We start from the raw sequence: 16877 nt of genomic DNA, 5'->3' as shown, positions 1-16877 counted from the left end.
AGGATTGTGACCAAACCTAGGAAGGTGGTAGTAGCAAGATGGGGTCCTTGGGGGGGGGCTTGCGGCTAGGCAATGGGAACCTAGCCAGCTCGCACATGGTTTCTGTCAGAAGTCAGCTTCCGAGCTGAGAGCTTGGAATTTTCTTTATTTGGGACAAACTTTTCCCACCTCCTTCCTGTCTCCACAGTCGTGACCAGGCGGCTGCTGGATCGGTGAACTGGCCCACTGCTCTAGTTATGTTGAATTCTCTGCTTTTTCTTTTCTAGCTAGTCAGCGATAAGCACCGGATGAGTTTCCCTGAGACAGTAGATGAGATCCTGGATGTCTCTGAAGATGAAGGTAAAGTCTGGGATCTGACAAAAGCCCGGGGAGAGTCAGGGGGCACCTGGATAGAGTCAAGGGGCACAGGGCACTTCCTGTCACACGCAGATGTCCTTACAGCACAGCCAAGTTCTGCGGGTCTGGAATGAAACCGGAGAGAACGGCTTCTTAAAGATGCCCTCTGTTATCAAGAACACCACTTCAATGTAATTGTAGAGAACAGCAACTAGATCTCAGAGATTACAGTACAAAATCCCATGAAGTGTCGTAAATACGTGTGTGTGCATATATTATGCACAGAATATGATTCCATCACCAGAGCTGTAAAGAATTGTTGTGAAAGTCTGCCCAGTGCTTGTCTCGTGCTTTGAGCAAAGGACAAGCCATTCCTTCTGACGATAGGATGGGTCAGTGAGTTTCGGGGTATAACTGTACTGCAGTTTCAAGTCTGATGAATCACAGTGTTGTAGTATTTTGCTGTGCAAGATAAGCCTATCTCCTCACTTAAGTCTGAAAGGAAACCTCGGGATGCAAATGGTGGGATTGGACTGGGTTGTCTCTCTGGCCCTTGAATTAATAACATTGCAAGTAGACGATGAGAGCTGGCCCTGTGTCCCCTGTGGTCCTGTGCCTCTCGCTTTAACTTCAGTCCTGTCCTTTCTTAAACTTGGCTCTTCTTTGCTTTCCAGGAACTGCTCATATAACTATAATGGGTATGAAACACTTTCTGTTCCCTGTGGTCCTTTCTCACAAGTGCATTTCACCCTAAGCGATCCAAGCTCTCACTAATCCATTCCCGCTTTCCACCTCCTCTGACGGCTAACAGTCCGGAGCCCGGAGCTCGACTAAAACAGGACACTCACTCCCATGAGATCCACGCCCTGGCGGGCGCCCCGCCTCTCCATCCCCGTGTCTGTGCCCATGCCACCGTGTCTGTGGTCATGACTGCATGAGCTGTTGTGGTTATTTCATTCTGTCAGCTCCAGATCACAAAGTCGGGACACTCACTGCTCAGGGGCCGCAGATGACTCTGCAGGGTCGAGGGCTCCAACCCCAGTTCGAGCCTGGAGAGAGGAACAAAGGCGGTCTGGGCTACAGACGTTGTTTGAACCTCCTGGTTACAGAAACCCCACGGCCCTTCTAAACAGACGGGTTCAGTCTGTCATGGCTTATTCTTCTATAGCGTGCGGTGTGGGAGGAACAGAGACGCCCTTTCTCTGGTGTCACTGCACACTCTGCAAGGGCTCTTTGGAAGTAGAGTTTGCCAAGCCAAAAAAAAAAAAAAAAACTTCTTTCTGGTTGTATTTTTTTTTCTTCTACAAAGCCTGGGACAGACTAAGATGTCAGGAGTGGGCTGCCCTACTCTGGGTGCCAGGGCTGGAGGAACAGGACTGGTCGAGGACATCACTCACGATGCCTTTGAGCACCAGAGGCCTTCCTCCACCCCTCAGCACTGGGGGCCAGGCAAAGCACTTTTTGAAGNGGGAGGAACAGAGACGCCCTTTCTCTGGTGTCACTGCACACTCTGCAAGGGCTCTTTGGAAGTAGAGTTTGCCAAGCCAAAAAAAAAAAAAAAAGCTTCTTTCTGGTTGTATTTTTTTTTTCTTCTACAAAGCCTGGGACAGACTAAGATGTCAGGAGCGGGCTGCCCTGCCCCGGGTGCCAGGGCTGGAGGAACAGGACTGGTCGAGGACATCACTCACGATGCCTTTGAGCACCAGAGGCCTTCCTCCATCCCTCGGCACTGGGGGCCAGGCAAAGCACTTTTTGAAGAGAAAGCGGACATCTCCATTCTGTTGCTTCACTCAAACTTGTGTGGTTTCAGGAGAAGATCTCATTGGCTCCAAGGCTGAGAGGCAAGACTCCAGGGATGTAGATGAGGAGAAAGAGCTGCTGGATTTCGTGCCGAAGCTAGACCAAGTGTAAGCAGTGCTCACGCCGTGGATGGCCGGGGTCCAGCCCTGGACTCCAGAGAAAAGGGATCCACAGCAGGGAAAAGTCACAAGAAGGCCAGGCCCTGGGTGTACCACTAACAGGGACAGGGTGCTGGTCGCTTGGACTGTGGGTCCAGCACCTTAGGATAAACAAGCTCTGTACCTTGAGCAGCAAGCCGGGACAAGGAGACTCCCTCACATCATGCTGGCCAGGACCATCTCCCCTCCTCTCCTGGTACCTCTGCCTCCCACCTTTCCCCCTCCCCTCACTCACAGACTCACGCACGCCCCGCCCCCTCTCACACGCTCTCAGCTTCTCACCAGAAAACCCCATTGAGTAAAATTCACATTGGAAACCGGTGGCAGCTAAGCTGAAACACTGACCACGTCCTCCTTACATTAGGGGAAGCTCACAGACAGTCTGTTTCTGCCCGGAACACACTTCTCATTCCTCCCTGTGACCTGTGAGTTATTTTGCTGTGGGTACATTAGCACCCAGGGATATTTTGCCAATCAGTCTGAAAGTGACGACGGCGTAGAAACATCAAACCCTTGGCGTTTTCTGAAAGGACAGGCATGGGCCAGCTCAGTTCGGTGGCTTATACAAAGCAGAGCGGTGGGAAAAGCAGGAAGTGAAATGACAAGGATGTGTAATCAGTTAATAGTTATTGAACCTTGCTTAGAAAAAAGTACAAGACTCAGCCCCTGGCCATAAAGGCGCTGCAGGCTTATTTCGTAGGAAACACACCCCAAGAGGTCATGTAGCAATGCAGAAGACGTGAAGGCTGGAGTGAGGGTTCTGTCAGCAAGGGCTCGAAGGCTGAGAAGTGGGGTGCTGAGTGCAGGGAAGATTCGCGGGGGAGGCAGGTCCTTTAGTGAGATCTGAGGACAGTGGGCCCTGGGAGAGACTGTGGGGCGAAGGGAGTAGGCCGTTCGGTGGCCGAGGCCGAGTTGTGTTGCATGTGCAAGTGCGGGGGTCCAGGCTGCGATGGGGGGCAGACCGGGCCGGTTGTTACAAAGGAAGGGCTGCACCTGGAAGGGTCATCTGTGTGATTTTCCAATGTGCCTGGCGCACAGGGTGGAATCTCCAGCCATCCCGAGGATTCCCTGCGTCACACCCGAGACAGTGGTGATCAGATCTGAAGACGCAGAACAGGTAAGAACCATCGTCTCTCCAACTTTCCATTTTGTGGAGAATGGGGGCCCCAGAACAATCATTGCTTTGAACTGACCTGCAGTGCCAGAGGAACTAAATGTAGCGTTTACCAAGCCCTGCAGATCTGGGACTCCATGCGTCTTCGCAGCCCTTGGGTTGTCAGCGTTCTTGCTGTCCCGGAGATGACTGGTAGGCCTCTCACAGAGCCCACAGAGCCCACGGGCATGTCAAGCATCATTACACTGGTCCAGTCATCAGCAAGGCTGAGATCTGACACCAGAAGTCCTGGCTCCAAAGTCCGTGTTCTCGGGGCCACAGCCCTGAAGCGCATGCGCTCTATACCCAGGGGACAGCAGGTCACGGTGCTGGAGAGGGGAGCCCAAGGCTGCAGCCCGCACCTACTGTGAAGGCGGGCAAGTCACGGGCTCTGCACCCCTTTTCTTTGACACCCCCAGAAAAGGGAGCACTTTCTGCCTCAGCTTCCTTTAGGATGACTGGGAGCATAAAATCCCGATACACGTAAAAAGGGGATGGCAGAGAGATTGTTCCCACCTTGGACTGTTATGCATTATACTACCCTATTCTGTGGCTTCCCTGGATGCCATTGAAATTGTCCCCCAAAAGGACAGGATGGTTTAAAACAATGTAATTTCCCCTTAGTTAATTTTATGCCTTTGGCACTTCCCCCTTCCTCCAGAAAAGGGGACTTTCTAGGATAAAGAGAAAGCAGCATGGTGTTTGGAGGTTGGAAATGACCTGACAGCTGAGCCAGGCAGGCCTGTGTCCCAGTGAAGGCTGGTCCCTCCCGCTGCCACCGAGGGGGCGTGAGTCCGAATGCAGTGGCCATAGCCCTGGGCCCACGTGGCTGTGAGGCTGTGCAGCTGGGTATGCTGTGGTGACAGGTGTCCATCAGACACGGCCCGGGTGCTGCCAAAAGCAGTGACACACAAGCAGCCCAGGGGACTTGTGTCCTGCTCAGGATACAGTGTGTTCCTTGACCAACCCATTCTCTCTGGCTCCTGACTTAAGTCAGGAATCAAGTCTGTAGGTGTTACTGGTGTCCTACATAGTGCTGGATGGCAGACTCTGAGCCCCATCCCTGCCTCCTAGGAGCCAGCTGGTGGTCCAACTGGCTAGGGTTCACCCAGCTTCTCAAGATCAGTCAGCACAGGATGCAGGAAGCGTAACTGTGCAAGTGCTCGACTGGGTGGTGTGAGTTTCCCCAGGGCGGAGTCAATGGGGAAGATTCATGGTGGAGGTGAGATGTGAAAAACAAATAGGATTGGACCAGAGAAGGAGAGGGACAAGGGCATCTGTACCTATGGGGAGCATGTGTGAGAGCAGACTTGAGAGTAGACCTGGAGGGACCGGGGACAGATGCCAACCCTGCTGGCTCTCATGAGTCCTTGTGATGTTCAAGACCCTGTGTGAGGCAGCCCCATGCCCCTGTAGCTGCCGAGAGGCAGGGGACTGTCCCATTTGCAGATGAGGAAACAGAAGCCCTCTCCCCCCCCACCACCAAGGGCAAGAGTCTGTTCTAGCCACCTCATGTACCTCAGGTGCCTGCAGGGCAGAGAGCAGCTAACGAGCTAGAAGATGAAGGTGCAGGGTTCACTGTCAGCCTAGTGTGAAAACCAAGCCACCAGGAGCAGAGGCTGCATGTTGGGGTGCAGCTGGAGAACAGGGCGGGAAGGTCAGCATTGAAGGTCAGCAGTGGGTGCAGGACCTGAGACTGCAGCCAGACTGGAGTGAGGACTCGCCTCGTCCATTCTGAAGCTCTGTCCCAGGGCCTTGAGCCAAGGGGTGTGGCCATGACCATAGAAAGAAGCCCATGCTTCCTTTTAGACTCCAGCAATGCCTTGTGCCCAAAGGGTCAGTGGCGAGTGTGCGGGAGCACCTCCTCCACGGGTTCCCCTGGTTTCTGGCAAGGAGGTGTCCCCGAGCCTCCCCAGCCGGGCACGACAGTGGCTGTCCTGAGACCAGCACCTGTGGCCTGGGCAGTGATGAGACAGTTGGCTTTGCTCTCCTCCTCAGCCGTTTAAAGAGTATGATGAAGACTCGCTCATCCCCAGCAGCCCGGCCACAGAGACCTCAGACAACATCAGCCCGGTAGCCAGCCCCGTCCACACAGGGTGAGTGACCCCGTGGGGGGCCCCGCGCCCCCTGTCTCAGAGGGAGCACCCAGATGCCCAACACGGATCTGTCCGTGCCCCAGGTTTCTGGTGAGCTTCATGGTGGACGCCCGGGGAGGCTCCATGAGGGGGAGTCGCCACAACGGCCTGAGGGTGGTGATCCCGCCTCGGACGTGCGCAGCGCCCACACGCATCACCTGCCGCCTGGTCAAGCCGCAGAAGCTGAGCACGCCGCCCCCGCTGGCTGAGGAGGAGGGCCTGGCCAGCAGGATCATCGCACTGGGGCCCACCGGGGCCCAGTTCTTGAGGTGAGAGGGCTCCCTCCCTGGGTGTACATGGACAAAGTGTCCCTAACCTGTCCCTGCCCTGCAGCCGCAGCCCCCCAGGTCCACCCAGCCACAGGGCAGAGAGAGGCGAGCCCTGGAGCCCCATGGCACCCCGTTTCTCCACTGTCCTCACAGGAACAGAACCGGGGGCCCTTGTTCCTACGTAACTGCCTTTCCTGGGTGCACCGGGGAGCCCGTAGGCCAGGTGGAGCTTACACTCGCAAACCCGTGTGACGCTAGAGCAGAGATAGGGAGGTCAGGGCTACACTGGGAACCCCGAGGGTTTAAGTATTTCGGCTCAGGAATGGTCTTACTAGGTCTTTACAGCCTTGCCCCGGAGGATGGTGAGATCGATGGGCTTCAGAGGTCCGTGGCTCACCGGTCTGGGGCGGACCGGGCTCCCACTGCGCTCGGAGCTCCTTGCTCTTCAGGCCCAAGGCTGTCCAGTCACAGCAGGCCTCACCCAGGAGGCCTGCCTCCTCGTCTCTGTCCACTTCCTGTCCCCACCTTTGAGCTTTCCTCTGCCGTTCCTAAAGTGGCCTGCGGAAGCCTTCTGTGTCAACTTTCCCTCTTAAATGAACTTCTGAAGGTCTCCCTGTAAAAGGCATGTCGTTATCACGATTGGTAGAGGCTCAGAGAGGTTTGGCTCCCTGTGTAGAGATGTCGGGTGGGTTCTTAGGACCCGGTCCAAGGGCAGGGAGTGAGATGGGGGGCCTGGTGTGGCTCAGGAACCTCAGACAGGTCTGTGCCACTGTCAGAACCGCCCTAGGCGGGTTCCCTGCTGTGGCTACAGGACCCCTTCTCCCTCCAGGCAGGAGCCACCCCACCCACACACCTGCCCTTCCCTTACTTTGCCACAAGGCGCACACCCACCCGATTCCACGCACTTTCCCACAATCGCTCTGTCCCCTCAGCCCTGTGATTGTGGAGATCCCCCACTTCGCCTCCCACGGCCGTGGGGACCGTGAGCTCGTGGTGCTGCGGAGTGAGAATGGCTCCGTGTGGAAGGAACACAAGAGCCGCTACGGAGAGAGCTACCTGGATCAGATCCTCAATGGAATGGACGAAGGTACAGAGCCCCCAGGATCCCAGAGCAGGTGCCTTCCCTCTGGGAGATGGGACTTGAGGTCTCACTTTTGGGGTGGGCTTTTGGGATGCCTGGAGCTTGGAGAGCCCTGAGACGCGAGAGATGGCCTGTTAAGTCCGGTTCTGGTCCCTGGGACATCTGAGTGAGACCTGGCCCCATCTGCCACCTGCATCTCCTTCTGCCAGACCTTCTGGACCCAGGGGTTTCTCCCTCAGGCAGCTTGGCTTGGCCTCCGGCCCCTGGGGTGGGGGCATGGCCCAGGAGCCGGGGTTGAGGGTACTCTGGGACACCGTGGTGGCTGAGCGGGACTCAGCATGACCAGCGCTGGCGGCACCACGCCGTGTGATTCCAGAGCTGGGGAGTCTGGAAGAGCTGGAGAAGAAGAGGGTCTGCCGCATCATCACCACGGACTTCCCCTTGTACTTCGTGATCATGTCTCGGCTCTGCCAGGACTATGACACCATCGGCCCTGAGGGGGGCTCTCTGAGGAGCAAGCTGGTGCCCCTGGTGCAGGCGACATTTCCAGAAAATGCTGTCACCAAGAGAGTGAAGCTGGCTCTGCAGGTGACACAGCCCTCTCCAGTTGGGGCAACCCCGCCCCTGGCCCCCTGAACTCAGACAGAGTCCATGAAAGGAAGAGGGCACTCAGGGCCCTCGGGTGACCCTCATCCCCCAGACATCCCCCGCACTGCTACCCAGCACCTGAAAATTTGGCTAGAGATTTCACCTTGAAGCCCAAAGGAACATCGGTGGGTGGGGTCAGGTAGCAGCTTCCTACTAAGCTGCTGCAGGTCTCAGGTCAAGCGCTTATCATGTGGCCTCCTGGAGGGCACCATCCAGGGAACAAGGAGCTGCAGGGCGATGGGGAGAAAGGGTTTGGAAAGGAGAGTGAAGTAGGGAAGTCAAACCTGGGGCAGGCCTGTGGTCCGGCAATAGTGGGACCCCTGCCCCCCTCTGCACTCTGCCTGGGCAGTTCACTCTCCCCTTGGGGCCTGTGCTATTTCCTGTCCACAAGTCCCTCCGATGCTCTGGGGCTGAGTGTCCCCCCTTTGGCCCCTCACAGGCCCAGCCTGTACCGGATGACCTAGTCACCAAACTCCTGGGCAACCAGGCCACGTTCAGCCCCATTGTCACCGTGGAGCCGAGGCGCCGGAAGTTCCACCGCCCGATCGGGCTTCGGATCCCGCTCCCTCCTTCCTGGACGGATAACCCCCGGGACAGCGGGGAGGGAGACACCACCAGCCTGCGCCTGCTCTGCAGTGTCATTGGTGAGAGGTGGACCTTGCCTCTGGCCTGTCTTCTGGCTACACTAGGGGAAGACGGGAGAAGGTGAAGCTAGCATCAGCTTGCCCTTTGCTGGCTTCTCCCGGTAATGCGCTCTTTGAAGGGATGGAGGGGTGATGCATCTGAGTGGGGTCCACGCCCTGCTTGGAAGCTCCCTCCAACCATGAAGGAAGGGTGCTCTGGGTTGCTAGGTGGAGGGGGAAAGCATAGGAGGATGGGTGTGCTCAGGGCTTTGCCCAGATATGCCTGTCTCTGCCCTCGCACACCAGTCCTTACTGCTGTCACAAGCTCTGTGTCCGTATACCGAAGACTTTCCACCAGCCCATTGTCTGCTCCTATTGCAGGAGGGACAGACCAAGCCCAGTGGGAAGACATTACAGGAACGACCAAGCTCGTGTATGCCAACGAGTGTGCCACCTTCACCACCAACGTCTCTGCCAGGTGAGAAGCATCTCAGCCCAGCCTAGGGGACTCCCGGGCTCTGCACAGAGGGGTCAGCACTGCCCCTGCAGGTAACCCTCCTCACACCTCAACCTGCCCGTCCCAGGCATGGAGCTTAGTGTCCTCACATGAAGCAATGCCATGTTCAACAGGAGTGTTGAGTGGCTGATGCTCCGCTCACGGGCTGCCCCTGCCTGGGTAGACACAGAGCTCCCCATTGGACATGTAGAAACATGCTTATAATTAGCCCTCCCTGTCCAGGTTTTGGCTGTCGGACTGTCCTCGCACTGCCGAGGCCGTGAACTTCGCCACTCTGCTGTACAAGGAGCTCACTGCGGTGCCCTACATGGCCAAGTTTGTCATTTTTGCCAAGATGAACGACCCCCGAGAAGGGCGGCTGCGCTGCTACTGTATGACGGATGATAAAGTGGACAAGACCCTGGAGCAGCACGAGAACTTCGTTGAGGTGGCCCGGAGCAGGGACATAGAGGTACAGCCCCTGGGCCCCTTTATTGCTGGGCATGCACGGGCCTCCCTCGCTCCCCACAAGGAGACAAATCTTCTGGAGCCAGGACAGGGCACGTGCAGGGTGTTTTCTCCAGGACACTGGGAGGCTTCTAGGCATCTCTCGACTGCCCAAGAGGAACATCATCGCTGGCCCCGTGATTTGTGATGATAAGAGCTCAAGGGCTTAGCTCCCAGGTAGCAGGGAAGGTGCTCAATAGCACAGTCTCACCTGAGTCTCACAACTGTGTGCACTTTAATGATCCCCAACTGACACATGAGGAGACTGAGGCTGAGAGAGGTAAAGTTGCCAATCTAAGATTACACAACAGAGTAAACGGTAGAGAAAGGATTTGTCTGCATATTCTGAGCCAGGACAGGGCACGTGCGGGCTTTTTTCAGAGCCCACACTTCTCCCTGCCCTACCAGGGGGTCAGTAGCATCCAGATGAGGCAGCAGGGGAGAGGGCTGGACAAATGATGTGAGGGGTGAAGGACTGGACTGGAACCCGCCGTTGACCCCAGGGTGCTCACTCATGCTAAATGTGTAACAAGCCAGGACCTTCCCAGAGGTCTGTGCTGAGCCTCTGTGGGTGGTGAAGGGCCCAGAACTGACGGGGCAGAGCCTTCCTTTTGCTTGGGTCTGAATCTCTTCAACTGTCAAATGGGTCAGTTGAAAGCATTTTATACACAGTAGGAGGGACCCTTATGTTGTTAGCAGGTGAGAATAAAATATTCTCTGGTCCTTCTGGCGGTTTGCATCAGCTGAGCATGTTTGGACAGGTGTGAAAACCAGGCTTTTTTTTTTGGGAAGTCACTGTATGATCGCCTTGTGGAGTCTTAGCGCTCTGGCAGCATCCTGATCAGTCAGGCACACAGGGCACAAGGAGGTGCCTGCTTATCATAAAATCCTTTTCAGCCCTAACTAGTGGTGCTCAGTTGGTTGGGCATTGTCCCAGAAGGCATAGTGTTGCTGGTTCGATTCCCAGTCGGGGCACATGCCTGGGTTTCGGGTTCAGTCCGCGGTCAGGGTGCGTGCAAGAGGTGGCCGATCGATGTTTCTCTCTCACGTCGATATTTTTCTCCCTCTCTTCGTCCCTCCCTTCCCCGCTCTCAAATAAATAAATGTTTAAAAACAAATCCTTTTCAGTAAGGAAGCATAACCTGGAAAAAAACCTCTTCCCCAACAAATAGTGGGATTTTTCTGGCGCGTACCAGCTGTGCCTCATGCAGTAGAAAAGGTCCGTCGTGAGGAAGGACTGACCAAAGCCGAAAGGCAGGACAGGACATCCGGGTACCTCTACGTGACAAGCTGTGTTGGCTTTTCCCTTCCCTGCAGGTGCTGGAAGGGACGCCCCTGTTCGCAGAACTCTCTGGGAACCTGGTGCCCATCAAAAAAGCTGCGCAGCAGCGGAGTTTCCAGTTTCAGTCCTTTCGGGAGAACCGTTTGGCCATTCCTGTAAAGGTGCTGGCCTCTCTTCTGGGTCTAGAAAGTTTCGGAGGCAGAAATCTCTCAGCCAACTTCGTGTCCTACGGAACGGCCCCCTGAGTCTTTTTTGTGTGATTGAGTTTAGGTGAGGGACAGCAGTCGGGAACCAGGAGGGTCCTTGTCCTTTCTGCGCAAGGCGATGAAGTATGAGGACACCCAGCACATTCTCTGCCACTTGAACATCACCATGCCCCCCTGCACCAAGGTGAGCCGCCCCCTGAGGAGGACCTTCGGCCAGAGGTAGGGTACCTGAAGAGGTCCCCAAACAGACCCCAGGTCGAGCACTTCCAAAGGGCTTCCTCCTGCGGAAGAGCTGCCTCTGCATTCCCTGAGGCACAGGAAGGCCCTTCAGTCTCCGCTGATGTCTGGCTGTGGCCTGGCAGGGAGAGCATGCCCTGGCCCTTTCTGCAAAGCTCGGGAACAGCACATCAGAGTCGGATGGCAATATGCACGTTCACCTCGGGGACGCCGAGCTCTCTAATATGTTCCTTCTGGGAGGCTTGCAGGTGCCTGGAAGGCATCTACCCAGCACCCTTCGTCTGAGGCCTCCGAGGCTTAGAACTGGGCACCGAGTTGCTCAAGGTCACCCAGCCATTTGATAGTTTTGGGGGTTTTTTAGCCTCTTTTTTCATGGCCTTGCTTATCTTCCCCAAGGAGCCAGCCTTCTTGGGAGGGAGCCCTGGTGTTTCAGCCACTGCAGATGCCCAGGGTTTGGGGCTCAGCAAAGGCGTCTTGACTGAGGATGGTCCTTTATCAATACCCATAAGAACAGCAGAGTCAGCACATCTCCCAGGGACGTTGGGGAGAACATATGGCTCCATGTTTTTGCTGCTGTTGTCTTCATAATCAGCCTTCCTGCCAAAGTAGAAACGAAGCAAGGTTCCATTCATACGTCTGTGGCTCAGTTTCTCTTTCCTGTCTGGGGACCAGGGTGAACCAACTTCTCTTTCAAAATAGGGTTTCATGCAGCTTTGAGTAGGCATCCAGCTGCTTTTTCCACAGGGTGTTAAGCCTCACACCACTAATCACAAATGTGTCTTTAGAACAGAAAGGAATCGAGAGAGAGAAACTCATTTTTTTTTAAGTTCAAACCCCAGCTCCACCAGTTACTAGCTGAGTGATCTCACACAAGTTATTCGACCCCTCTGTGCCTCAGTTTCCTCATCCATAACATGGGGATAATGATGGTTACTCCTCTTGTTCTGGGCATTAAACAGGACAATGTGGTAACGTGGTAAGGGCCTCATGGGTTTGCCATCATGGTTTTCATTATTAATAAGGTGTATGGGCCTCATCAGCTCCCTCTCACTCCCACACTTCTGCATGTTCAGGCTTCAGAAAGTGGAGAACTTCCTGTTAAGTTCTCCCAGGACTGACATCCTCTCCACCCCACGGCCCATGGGCTCGAATCACCTTCTCCAAGAAGGGGGACCAACCTCAAACCCCAAGCACCCTTTCGTTGTCTTCTGTCTGCAGGGGAGTGGAACGGACGAGAGGAGAAGGACTCTGACGCCGCTGGCCCTGAGATACAGCATTCTCAGCGAATCAACACTGGGTATGAGCCTCTTTGTGATGCTCTGTACCCACTGCCTCTTCCAAGGGGGTGGTGATGAGCTCACTTCTCACCCTGAGCGCCGTGTTGTTACAAATCGCTCCGCACGTTACCAACACTGCAGGTGCAGGTGGAACTTTGGCTTGAGCCCCCTGCTCCCCCTCACAGGATTAGCAATCAACCCGGTATACTCGGAGGTCTGCCACCTGACCTGAGCATCCATCTGCGGTCATTCGCTCACCCCTATCGATTCTGAGTCCCATCGAGGCCACTAAATGAACTCCATTGCTTTTCCCCAGGTTTTCTCAGTGGGACAGACCGAGCAGATATGAAGATGGCTATTATAGCAGAGCACCTTGGTCTCAGCTGGGCAGGTGAGTCCAGGAATTTGAGGTAGGAAAGCATCTGACCTGTGTACATCTGCCCCTGCACCTCCTCCCCCGAATGAGCAACTGATGAAAACATGTCTAGACCTTCTTTTACTATCAGTTGTGTTGTGATTATCTTTGGGAGGTCTGCCTTTGTGGCCAACAGTAAGGAGGGCTCTCCTTCCCTCTCCAATGTCGGTCTGGTTTTCCTTTGTACGAAAGGAAAGTTCAACATTACAGGAGGCCTTAGACATGATCTGGCTCACCTCATTTTATAGATGGCAAAACTGAGATCCAGCTAACTAGGGTGACTTCAATTATGTGGCTAATTAGTGACAGTGTCCACAAAATCCAGCAAACAAATAACTAACATTCAAAGAAAAGATCTGCCACCTGGCAGCACATCCGCTGCCCCCTGCAGGCGTCTCGTTGCTTTTCCTCAAAGCTGGTGCTGCTGAGGGGAAAGGGGCATGAAAGGCCACACCTCCACACTTTTCACTCATAATCTCCAGCAGTAGTTAAAGTCTACCGGGTGTCTTGTCAACAGTAACGGGTGATCTTATTTGAAGTGAGGCAGTGGGCAAGATGAAGTGAAAGGGCAAAATGGGCTTTACTCAGCCACCTGCCCTGAAACTTAATTCCCAACCCACCCCTTTTTGTTAGCTTTTATATGAATGGACTCTCCTCGCTCAGACAGGACTTCAGACGAGTCAGAAACCTGAGCAGTAACTTGCTGAGGGGCAGGGTGACAAGAGTCCACCCCAGAAATTCAGAGACTGTCCATTGAGGAGGCTAAAAAGGAATGTCTGCTGCTGCTTCTTTGGGGGTGCATGTGTGTGAGTTACACACACTCTGATCCTCACGATTACTTTTCCTCCAGTCTCTCTCAACCTTGAAATTAGACTTTGATGCTATTCTCCCTTCTAAAGCACCTGCGAGAAATAACAATAAAAATAATGGGAGGGAAAAATAAGTGAACATTCTGTGTTATTGCCGTGCATTTAGATGGGAACTTGTACTTTCATTTAAAATGTAAATAACACCTCTCCCTGAAGAAATGTGAACACAGAACTGCATTTCCATTACAAGTGCTTCTCGGTGGGATGTCAGTGGCGTCCTGGTGTAGCACAGAGAGCAGGGGTGGGGGGTTTGGGGGGGATCAGCGGGCTCAGCTGGTTCTGTGACCTTGGCTAAGTTGCTCACCCTGCTGAGAGGCTGTCTCATCTTCTATTTGAAATGATGCAAGGAGGAAGAGGTGTTCGTCCATTCGTTCATTCAGTGCCCATTTATTGAGCACCCCTCCTCCTGCCCCATTTTCTGGGGCTACTAAAGTGTAGGTGTCTGCATTTCACTTGGCGTTTCTTGTTAGGAAGGAATACCAAATCCCAAGGTGCTCCCCGCTGGACGCCCCAGTCCACGGGCCCCTTTCGGGAGCTGGAGCTGAGTTCCAGCTCACACTCAGCCTTGGTTCTTTGCTTGCAGAGCTGGCCCGGGAGCTGCAGTTCAGCGTGGAAGACATCAACAGGATCCGTGTAGAAAACCCCAACTCTCTGTTGGAGCAGAGTGCAGCCTTGTTGAACCTCTGGGTCATCCGTGAAGGCACCAACGCAAAGAGTCAGTACCACTAAGCTGAGGACGCCTCTCTTCCCAGAGCCTGTGCCAGGGCCCAGCCTTGTCCACAGTGGTTTCTCCCTTGAGTTCCATTTGTGCCATCTGCCTTCGGGCCTTTTGCCCTCTCTGTCCCTCTCTCTGACACACACCTCTCAGGGTCACTAGGGCTTCTAGGCAATCCTGCTGGAAGAGTATACCGGAGATCTTGGCGTTCACCTTCTTCCCACCCTCAGAGTGGAATAGCGGTTACCCCAGGACCCCACGTAACAGCGCAGGTGTAGGGGATGGGGTGTCCTGTTGGATTGCTCAGACAAATGAGGACTGTCCCCTCAGGACAGAGCATGGGTGAGCGATGCCTGACCTCCTTCTCCCAGAAACATCTTTTTCTCAAACCTGGAGGGAAGATTTGTCTCACTCGTTTCTGCTCCCACTCAACCAAATCCCCACAGTCAGAAACACTAAGAGGAAACTGTTTCCATTCACATCTCAACTGGCAGGGACCAAGAATTTCCGAAGGACAGACTCCAGTCACCCTTGCTCTCCTCTTCTTGTAGTATTCCTAGATGACAAAAGTTTCCCCATGCTTTGAAACTGGCCACCGTTAGGCATTGGAAAAGACCTGTTGAAGGGTAATGGCATCTTCTCCAAAGGGGCAGTTTGTTTGGATTCTGACCAAAGGAGAAAGCCTCTACGTTCGGAAAAAGACCAAACCACCTTCCCCACCTCCCCCTTCTCCCGTTTTCCCCTGGGCGGAGCCCGGCGACCCTCCACACTGCCTCACGATAGAATCCCCTCAGCAAGAGCCTTCTTTCTTCTCCCGACAGTGGAGAACCTGTACGCCACCCTGCGGAACATTGACCGGAGCGAGATCGTGAACATGTTGGAAGGCTCAGGCAGACAAAGCCGGAATCTGAAACCGGACAGGCGGCACGCGGAGAGGGACTACTCCTCCTCGCCCTCCCAGATGAATGGTGAGTGTTGCTGGAAGGGGGCGGGGCTCAGCCAGGCCCGGCCCTCCAGCCTCCGCGGGGGGGGTGGGGTGGGGGGAGGAACGGGGGTGGGGGGCAGTTCAGTAAACAATCTCGCCCGTTGGAGGTCTGTTTCAACAAACGCCCTCCCCAGTGGCCGTGAGAACAGGTGTGAGCAAGAGACAGGCCTGCACCTCTGCACAGAGGCTCCCTGATGCTTCGCTCAAGGACAGGCTGCCAGGGTCACCTGGTGTCATAGTGGAAAGAACTGGAGTCTGGAGCAGCTGCTAGGCTCCTGCCCCTCGGAGTCACAGATGCTCTGTGTAGCTCTGCACCAGGCATGGGCACTCTTTGGGCTCCTGCAACTGAGTGACTGAAGAGCAAAGGGCATGGAGCTTCTGGCCCAAGGTCTGGTGCGAACCAGCTGGGTGCTGTTTTAAAAGCCCTATTGCAGCCCTTTCTGTGAGGCTAAGCAGGTTTCTTTGCTTTGAGTCCAGTCTCTCCTTTCCCTCTCTCCCTTTTTTCTCACCCTGTCTTTCCCCTCCCTCTTTTTGATGTGGTTCAGCATGGCACAGGGGTCCCCAGTGTGACCAGGCCCCTGGGGGGTGTTGGCCTTTGCCCTCGACACCCCCACTGCAGTCTCTGGAGGACCACATTCCTTTCTGCAGCCCCGGAAGGGGCCAGCCCTGCATCTGCCCCCTCTAACCAGTGGGCACAGAAACAGAGCGGAGCCCTGCTCTGTGGTGGGACCAGGAGGCTGGGCGCTGGTCCCTTTTCCCCCCTGACTCCATGCGCAGATGAGACATCTTCTTTTCCTTAAAATCAGCAAGTTGGGTTAGACCGCTAAGATTCCTTACAGACCCTGAAAAACAATCTCTAATTTTGTGAACTATCTTCCTCTGGTGCCTAATACGTGAGCCTAAACAGCTGCATTGTGCTGTTGTTCATGCTCCCAAGATCCTAGTTTAACAGTCGTCCCCGCCAGGCACTCCTGTGCTCCCACGTGGGCACCTGTGGCCCCAGGCATAGGCCTCGCGTGGGTGGCATGTGGGTAAGTTCTAGGCTGGGCCCGGCACAGGCCCCCTCTGCCAGGTAGAGCCTGCTCAGGCCGGGCCCCTTGCACCTCTCTCTCTCCATGTCCCGTGTCTCCTGAAACAGGCCAGCGAGCACCCCTGGGTGCAGGGTTCCTCTGTTGGCCACGCCCTGTCACCTCTCTCTTCTGCCTCTGACCTCATCTGGACCTGGAGTCCGCTCATTCTCTCCCGCTGCCTGTCTCCACTGTCTCTGCCTCGGCCAGGCGTCCGGGGGCCTGTGGCCTCCACAGATGCATGTTGTGGGGGACTCCTCGCCCTCCCCACCCTGTCTCATGGCTGTGTGCGAGGGCATGTGTGTGCGTGCGTGAGGGCTGCACGCTGGGCACTGCTCACTCCTCACATCCAGCGTAAAGGGCATCAAGACAGTGATCCACCCCCGTGTTCCTCTGGGGGCCCAGTTGGAGTGCTTTGGGGACTGCTAGGTAGACCCACTTGCACCCACAGAGGAAAGAAGGGAGGGTGGTGGAGGACTGCCGCCAACGTCAGGAAGTCCAGCTGACCGAGCACTTCTTGTCTGTGTGACAACCCGTCACCCGGTTAGGTTTCTTACCGTCCCCAGGCTGTGTCAGTGGGACCAGACCACGAGGTTTAGGGTCTTCTATGCCCCAATT

The 16877-nt window shown here is 55.1% G+C and overlaps 1 protein-coding gene across 9 annotated transcripts in view; it reads left to right on the top strand.

The window, feature by feature from the left end:
* The window catches only part of ANK1 (ankyrin 1), a 196100-nt gene that overhangs the window by 152797 nt on the left and 26426 nt on the right, over positions 1 to 16877 (top strand). For 6 of the 9 annotated variants that reach the window (XM_037055452.1, XM_037055450.1, XM_037055444.1 and 3 more), the window contains exons 22-38: positions 267 to 339; positions 1011 to 1034; positions 2147 to 2243; positions 3333 to 3411; positions 5446 to 5543; positions 5627 to 5851; positions 6784 to 6938; positions 7309 to 7520; positions 8020 to 8224; positions 8585 to 8681; positions 8943 to 9171; positions 10524 to 10649; positions 10759 to 10878; positions 12150 to 12228; positions 12525 to 12599; positions 14076 to 14207; positions 15029 to 15175. In XM_037055452.1, the coding sequence (XP_036911347.1) occupies positions 267 to 339; positions 1011 to 1034; positions 2147 to 2243; positions 3333 to 3411; positions 5446 to 5543; positions 5627 to 5851; positions 6784 to 6938; positions 7309 to 7520; positions 8020 to 8224; positions 8585 to 8681; positions 8943 to 9171; positions 10524 to 10649; positions 10759 to 10878; positions 12150 to 12228; positions 12525 to 12599; positions 14076 to 14207; positions 15029 to 15175 (2173 nt within the window). The remainder of the gene's footprint in view (positions 1 to 266; positions 340 to 1010; positions 1035 to 2146; positions 2244 to 3332; positions 3412 to 5445; positions 5544 to 5626; positions 5852 to 6783; positions 6939 to 7308; positions 7521 to 8019; positions 8225 to 8584; positions 8682 to 8942; positions 9172 to 10523; positions 10650 to 10758; positions 10879 to 12149; positions 12229 to 12524; positions 12600 to 14075; positions 14208 to 15028; positions 15176 to 16877) is intronic. The other 3 variants (XM_037055451.1, XM_037055447.1, XM_037055449.1) reach the window with 1 other exon arrangement.

This window comes from Sturnira hondurensis, unplaced genomic scaffold (genome assembly GCF_014824575.4).
Source record: "Sturnira hondurensis isolate 20B ecotype Veracruz unplaced genomic scaffold, ASM1482457v3 Scaffold0008640, whole genome shotgun sequence".
NCBI classification, from domain to species: domain Eukaryota; kingdom Metazoa; phylum Chordata; class Mammalia; order Chiroptera; family Phyllostomidae; genus Sturnira; species Sturnira hondurensis.
The sequence above is the reverse complement of the archived record's forward strand: the minus strand, read 5'-3'. Positions and strand labels throughout refer to the sequence as shown.